Source organism: Elephantulus edwardii, unplaced genomic scaffold (assembly GCF_000299155.1).
Source record: "Elephantulus edwardii isolate Elephantulus edwardi_28Jun2011 unplaced genomic scaffold, EleEdw1.0 scaffold00069, whole genome shotgun sequence".
Classification (NCBI taxonomy): domain Eukaryota; kingdom Metazoa; phylum Chordata; class Mammalia; order Macroscelidea; family Macroscelididae; genus Elephantulus; species Elephantulus edwardii.
This window is the reverse complement of record NW_006399819.1, coordinates 14,519,000-14,527,332: the sequence shown is the minus strand read 5'-3', so window position 1 is coordinate 14,527,332 and position 8,333 is coordinate 14,519,000. Positions and strand designations below refer to the sequence as shown.

The 8,333-nt window shown below is 36.3% G+C and overlaps 1 protein-coding gene across 1 annotated transcript in view; it reads left to right on the top strand.

The window, feature by feature from the left end:
* Window positions 1-8,333, top strand: part of MSH4 (mutS homolog 4) — a 142,943-nt gene that overhangs the window by 101,298 nt on the left and 33,312 nt on the right. The window contains exon 15 of the mRNA XM_006888613.1: window positions 6,400-6,518. Within this exon, the coding sequence (XP_006888675.1) occupies window positions 6,400-6,518 (119 nt within the window). The remainder of the gene's footprint in view (window positions 1-6,399; window positions 6,519-8,333) is intronic.

The window sequence follows — 8,333 nt, the reverse complement described above, 5'->3', positions numbered from 1 at the left end:
TAATTTTTTATTGTTCCATCTAGAGACTGTTTGAGCACTCGTGGCCAAGTAATAAGGAGTTCTGCTGCTAACTCAAAGTCATAAGGTCTGAGTCCACCAACTGCTCTGCAGGAGAAAGATGGACAGTCTCCTCTCATGCAGTGTGCAGCCTCTGAAAACACAGTGGAAGGACAGTTCTGACTCGATGGTACATAACAACAACAACAGCAGCTGTTTTGAGGCCAGAAATTCTGTTGTTGTTATTGTTGATTGCCATTGCATCAAGCATGACTCACAGTGACCCTATAAGCAAAAGGCTTGAGGCCTTTGTATAACTATAGACATTATCAAAGTTCATAGAGTTTCCAGAGTTATGTTGTTTAGGAAGTGGATGCCACTCCCGTGTTAAACATCTCCTATTTCATAGAATATGTGATCTCCCCACAAGGATGATTTACCTAGTCCACAGTAGCAGTAGTGCTGGTTGTGAAACCTAGTCTAGTGTAATGAATACACTAGAAAGGATACACTGCAGTACTAATACTGGTAATTAATATAAATTTACTATTGTTATGTTCCATTGAGTTAGAGTCAACTCATACCTTAGTATTTACCTTTAGTATTAAGAAATCAAATCAGCTCTTGGCTGGATATGCTGTGTCAGCACGCGGGAGCCTGGGTTCGAATTCGAAATAAACTTTGTTAATTCGGCTAAAAAAAAAAAAAAAAAAATCAAATCAATGCGTTGAACAATAATGATTAATGACCATGTGAGGACAAGCTCTGGTGGCCTAGTGGCAAGAAGCTGCACTGCAATCCCAAAGGTGCATGGCTTGAATCCACAAAGGGGAAATCTCCTCCTGAGCCAGTCAGATCTGATTTGATGGTACACTCACACAAAAATAATAATAAAATAAAATAAAAAACACACAACCTTTAAAAAAAGAAATCAAATCAGATTTGAATAAATAAGGGATAAATATTTTATTGAGTTTAACTAAGAATTTAACTGGAATTAAAAGAACATTTTCATCTAATTTCTCACCCCTTATATCTGATTCATATGTGCATAATAATCCTACTTTTATTGGAATAGCCATGATGAGCATTGACCACTTATTTGATAACTAATTATATGGAGAACTTGTTTTGCTAATTGAAATCAACTTTTTGTAACTTCTGTTCATTAAGCCTAATTCTTCTCTGCCACTAAGAGTAAATCTAGTCTGTCTTCTTTGTCATAGTCAAATATTTGAAGATAATTATTATTTATTCTCTCTTTTTTTGTCACTACCCATAGTTTATAACTTTTTATTATGGTGAAAAATATAACAGAAATGTTATTTGAGCTAATTATATTTACCATATGCAAACATTTTCAAAAGTTTTTTATTACTCCTGTATAAGGGGATCTGGTGGCATAGTCTGTAGCATGTTGTGCTGTTTGCCATAAAGGCTGCGTATCTCTAGTGGTTCAAATTCACCAGTTGCTCCACAGGAGAAAGATAAACAATCTCCTTTCACTAGGATTTATAGCCTGAGAACCTGTTAGGGGTCACTATGAGTTGGAATCTAGAATACCACTATAAAGAGCTGCACTGCCACTATGAAGGCACAGGGTTCAAATCTACCAGCTGCTCCACAGGAGAAAGATGAGCAGTCTTCTCAAAACTCGGTGATTTTCTGCCTCTGAAAATCTGCTGGAAGGTCAGCTGTTTAGTGGTTCATAGTAACAACAATGAATTGAAATCAACTCAGTAACTGAGTTTGTTTTTGGTTTTTATGCATATTATAATGAAACTGCCTAAGCCCTTGGTCCTAGTAGTCTGGAAATCAGGAGATTTTATTGCTCTGGCAAGGAAATCCCAAATTACTGAGAAGCAATGGTGTCAGTTTGACAACTAAGGTACGTCTGATTCAGGGAATGATCTTTCTAATCACTTGATATGCCTCTGAGAGCTGAGCAATGAATAAAGGTGACAAAAAGAATTGATGCCTTTGTGCTGTGATGTTAGAGAAGAGCACTGAATATCCTATGGACTGCCAAAAGAACAAACAAGTATATCTTGGGAAAAGTGTAGCCAAAGTGCACTTTGGAGGCAAAGATGATAAAGCTTCACCTCATATACTCTGGGCATGTTGCTAGGAGGGGCTATTCCTTGGAGAGGGACACAAGGCTCGGAAAGGCAGAAGGTCAGTAAATGAGAAAAAGACCCTCACCAGATGGACTGACACAGTGACTGCTGCAGTGGACTCTGGCATGTCAGGAAATGTGAGGATAGGAGAGGACAGGGTTCAGCTTTTCTTCCCGTAAGTTCAAGAAATCCTTCAATAAGTTATTCAAATTTTCTTTGCTTTCATCAAACAAAGTAGTATTTACATGACTCAAGTTGAGTTTTCATCTAATCCTGAGACCACTTCTTTTTATAATCCATCATCTCACATTATTTGCTCAGCATACATATTGGTGAAAGGACACAACCCTGAGGCGCACCATTCCTGATTTTAAATTCTGTAATATCCCCTTGTTCTGTCTGAATGGCTACTTATTGGTTCATGTACAGGTTCTGCATGAATATAATGAAATGTTGAGGAATTCCTCTTCTTGTCAATGTTACCTATAATGTGTTATGATCCACATAGTCAAATGCCTTTGCATAGTCAATAAATCACAAGTAACCATCTTTCTGGTATTCTCTGCTTTGAGCCAAGATACATTTTAATCAGGTCACAGCCCTGACAATATAAAGAGAATTTATCTAGGGTGAGATCACCTTTTGTCTTGCAAGAGATAAAAATAAAGGGAAGTGGGCAGAGAAGGGAAGATGTCAGTAACACTAAGAAAGAAAGAACAGGGGTAAAATACAAACTTTCATCCAGAATCTCCGCATAGTAAATTTCTCATTTTTAAGAAAAGATCTAAAAAAAAGAAAGAAAGAGAAGAAAAGATCTATGCCAAGACACATACATAGCAGTCTCTAAGGAAAGCCAGGACTACAGGTTCTGAAGAAACAGAACCTTCAGATCTGAGGAAGACTTTCCTTAAATCCAGGACCCTGAATCTGTGTTCTGAGGTCTGCTTCCTGGTCTAGGTATACGTTTCATATAAACACAAACAAGGTTTCTGGTATTCCCATTTTCCTCAAGCTTAGCCACAATTTGTTGTGATTCCAATAGTCAAATGCCTTTGCATAGTCAATGAAACAGATATAGACATTCTTTTGGTACTCTTTGCTTTTTGCCAAGATCCATTTGACATTGGCAATAATGTCTCTCTAGTGCTGTGACCTCTTCTAAACCCAGCTTGTATTTCTGGTAGTTCTCTGTCAAAGTACTGTTCCAGTTGTTTCTGGATAATCTTCAGCAGGATTTTGCTAGTGTGTGATATGAGTGATATTGTTCTATAATTTCCACACTCTCTCGGGTTACCTTTTCTTTTGAATGGGAACAAATATGGATCTCTTCCAGTCAGTTGACCAAGTCATTGTCCTCCAGATTTCTTAGCACAAATTGGTGAATACTTGCAGGGCAGCATCTGTTTGCTGATTGATATACATCAATTCCTGGGGCTTTATTTTTTGCCAAGTCCTTCAGAGCAGCCTGAACTTCCTCCTTCATCACCATTGCCTCTTGATCATATGTTGTTTCTTGAAATTCTTCTGCGTCAGCCACTTCTTTTTGGTACAATGACTCAGTATACTCCTTAAATCTTCTTTTAATGCTTCCTGAACCATTCAATATTCTGCCCATAGCATCCTTAAGTATTGCAACTTGTGGCTTGAATTTGTTCTACAGTTCCTTCACCTTAAGAAATGCTGAGTGAGTTTGGCCGTTTTGATTTTCTGACTCTAGAAGCTTGCACATTTCATTATTATCCTTTGCCTTGTCTTTCTAAGTTCCCCTTTGAAATCTTCTATTCAGCTCCTTAACTTTATGATTTTCCCCTTTGCTTTGACTTCTTGGTGTTTTATTGCAATAATCAGAGTCTCTTCTGACATACATTTTGGTCTTCTTTTTCCCCTTCCTTCTTTGTGATGACTTTTTGCTTTCTTCATGAACAATATTCTTAATATCTTCCCAAAACTTATCTGGTCTTTGTTCATTAGTGTTCAAGGCCTCAAATCTATTCCTTGGTTGGTTTTAAATCCAGGAGGAATAGACTCAAGGTCAAATTTTTATTCCTTTGGATATAATTTAACCTTCTTTAGCTTTAATTTGAGCATGCATATGAGTAGTAACAGTCTGTTCCACAATCAGCACCTGACTTAGTTTTCACTGCTTAAAATATTATCTGTAAAATGTCGGATCTGTTCCTGTTCACTTCTTATCCATGGCAGAACCAGTTTAACCAGTAAATAGGTGTTGTACATAAATTGGATATTCATACCCAGACACTGCCTGTGTTCTATAGTTGGTAATTTTGCATTTGCTTTCCTGTGTAATCTTTTGGAAAACTTTATTAGAGAATTGTGTTTAAAAAGAAATAGTTATTTGTGAGTAGGTCTATTACCAATGTCATTCACTTTCAGTAAATATTTGTTAACCAAAGTCAGGTTTTCAGCAAGATTTTACAAATGTCATCCATTGGCAATTCTTTCTAATTGGTTTAGTTCTATCTCAGTCACTCTGATAACTAAAACATAGTGTGCACTCTGGCAGTAGCTTGGAGAGATCCCTGACAGTAAATTTTCCTGATATAAAACGTCTCCTGATCACCTGAAAGGCTGGCGCCAAGGGTTTTGATTGTTGATCCAAGTATAATGAAATTATTAACAATTTAAATCTTTTCTCTGTTTATTATGATGTTGCTCATCGATTCAGTGGTGAGGATTTTTGTCTTCTTGATGTTGAGATGCAATCCATGTTGAAGGCTCTAGTCTTTGATTTTTCTACAGCATACTTTCAAGTCTTCCTCATTTGCAAGCAAGCAAGGTTGAGTCACCTGTATTATGCAGATCATTGATGACTCTTTTTCCTATTCTGATGCCACATTCTTTCTCACAGAGAAGAGCTTCTTGAATAATTTGCTTAATAATAATTCAGTGCAAATTGACTAGGTATGGAGAAAGGATACAACCCTGACACCTTTCCTGATTTTAAACCATGCAGTATTCCTTTGATTTGTTCAGACAACCACTTATTGGTCTACATATAGGTTATGTATGAACATAATTAAGTGTTTGGGATTCCTGTTCTTCTCAATGTTAGTCATAGTTTGTTATGATCCACACCGTCAAATGTTTTTTATATCTTATTCTATTTAGAAACAAGTACATTAATAAGCACAATCACATTGATTTATTTTCAAAAGGTGAATATTTTAGTGTATTTAAATATTAACTTCACAGGCAGGAACTAAGTCTTATAAATGAAAATTCACTTTTTTATTGCTTTACCTTCATTCTGCTTTTGGGTATGTTTCAACCTTTCTAATAATAGATAGTGCCTGTCTTTCTCTAATAATTTATCAACTTGGTTTTGATAAACATTTCTTTCAAATTTGAGTATTTTGGATTTTTTTTCTCTATTGTTATGTGCCATCAAGTCCCCTATGACTCATAGTGACCCTATCTATGTACAGCAGCTCTGAAGCCTGCCGTGTCTGAGTCGAGCTTACTGATTCCACACACCTACCCCTATTACTCCAGTTACTATATCAATCCAAATCATCTGGGGTTGTCCTCTCCTGCGCTGTCTCTCCACTCTTTTGAGCATGATGTCCTTCTCCAAGGATTGGTCACTATTAGCCATGTGCCCAAATTATATGAGACAGAGCTTCAAAATCCTAGCCTCCAAGAAGAAACTTGGTTTCACAGTCTCCAAGATAGACCTCCAAGAAGAAACTTGGTTTCACAGTCTCCAAGACAGACCTATTTGTTTTCTTGCTGGCCCATGACTCTTCTGTTCAAGACTCTTCTCCAGCACCAAAATTCAAAGGCATCAATTCTTCTGTCATCCTTAGTCATTGTCCAACTATCTGGTGCGTAGCAAGTAATTGTAAAGACCATGGCCTGGATTAGGTGTATCTTGGTTTCTAAACTGACATTGTTCCTTGTTAGTACTATGGAGAGGTCCCTGATAGCAACTACCGATATTATTAAAAATTTTAATCAAGTTTATAAAATACCCTTTTCTGATTTACTCAAACATATATTATATTACATGAGCTTTAAAATAATTTTGTATAATAATAAGACATGTATTACCTTGATTTTATATAAAAAAAGTTGAGTGGGAGTTGACATTTTTGTTCACGGCTAAATACTAAATTTTGGGGCAAAGACCACATTCTGTATCTTCAAGTGTCATGTTATTTCTACCATATAGCTCTTATATAGATTTGAAGTCTGAGTTAAACTAAAAAGTAGTAGTTCTATTCTTTGAAAGCATTTTAGTATACTTTGAATTTTTGTTTTGCAGGTTCTTATGTTCCTGCAGAATATTCTTCTTTTAGAATTGCTGAACAAATTTTTACAAGAATCAGTACTGATGACGATATTGAAACAAATTCATCAACATTTATGAAGGAAATGAAAGAGGTAACTGAGTGAAATTTTCTTATGTTAATAAGCTTACTATATTCATCGATTCTTGAAGAATTATCCTATTTTTATATTGAAGCATGGAGATATGTTATACCTCTCTGTAACTGCTAGAGGGCAGTCAAAGACAACTTCCTGACATCTACCGTATGTGGAAATGGAAGTAACTTTTGTTGAGAAAGTTTTAACTCATAAAATATATTTTCATGTTCTTATATGGAATGTAGAAAATACTTATTTTCCGAATATTTTGACCTCTTTCAGGCCATTTTGTATAAAATATCTTGTTCCTATAGGCTTGATTTTGAAATAAAAGATATTAAAAGAAAGGCATTTTAAAAAACATACCCTTCATTGCCCTTACAGAATTTTTACTTCTTTATTTTTTTTAGAATTTTTACTTCTAAAAGCAAATTATTCATATCACTTATTCCTACTTCAAGTACATTTGAGGAGCTAAAGGAATCAAATACAGTTTTGTGGCTAATATTAGTAATTAGAAGTTATTGGCTCACCCTATAATTAGATAAATTACTGGCTCACTCTATAGTATGATACTTTCTTGTAAATAGACATATACTATTTTTACATAATTATTCAATATATATTGACTGGAATTTCTGAGTGGTGCTTGGCTACTTACTTGCTGTAAGGTCGACAGTTTGAAGACACCCAGAGATGCCTCAAAAAGAAAATCCAGGGGATTTGCTCTCAAAAGGTTACAGGCTTGAAACTCGACGGAGCACAATCCTGGTCGTCAAACATAGGTCACCAAGAGTCAGAATTGACTTGATGGCAGCTGCTTGATTTTTTTTTTTAAATTCATTGAATATCTCAGGGAGAGCATAGGTATTTACTAGGAACCCAAGCTGTATTTTTAAATGGTCATAACCTCCAGTTACAGGGGACTCAGCGGCACATAACCACAACAACATAACCTTTAGGAAACTTCTAAAAAAACCCAAAACCCAACCACAAAATAAACTTGTTTTGGAGTCAGGAACTAATTAATAGCTGACTCTTTACTAGATTTCCAAGGCTGTACATAGCACAGGCAGAGTTTGCCCATCTTTTCCCTCAAGAGTGGCCTTTGGGCTGGCAGCTTAATTCCCTATCGACTACGCCACCACAATTCCTTCGTAAGAAGCTTTGTAACATAAAAAAGTAAAACAGACACTAAATTTACTTTTGTGTTATTATGTTATTTTTATGTTATATGGGAGCTCGCTTTGGTGGTTCAGTGGCAGAAAGTTGTGCTGCTAACTCAAAGGTCCACAGTTCAAATCCTACAGAGATTCCATGAGAGAAAGATGGGCAGTCGCCTCCTGTGGGATGTACAGCCTCTGAAAACTTTTTGCAGGGTCAGTTATGTATCAGTTCTGACTTGATAGCAATGGGTTTTTATTAAAGCCACTTCCTTTTCCGTGAATGAAGCTAGTAGTTTCAGTGGTGAATAACAATTGATATAATTGAAGTTTCAGTTTTTGTTGGTTACAAATTTAGAATTTATTTAACAAAGACTCATGATCTTGAGATCTAGTTTCATCAAAAAAATGAGCAAAATACTTAAAGAGAAGATATAAACTGCCAACAAGCATTTGAACTAATTAATGTTGAACATCATTAACCATTGTTGTTTTTGTTGTTATGTGCTGTCGAGTCGTTTGCGACTCATAGCGACCCTATGCACAACAGCCCTAAACCCTGCTCTATCCTGCGCCAACCGCAATGCCTCTGACACCCCCATCCCGATTACCCCAGTCACTGAATCAATCCATCTCATAGAGGGTCTTCCCCTCCTGCGCCGTCCCT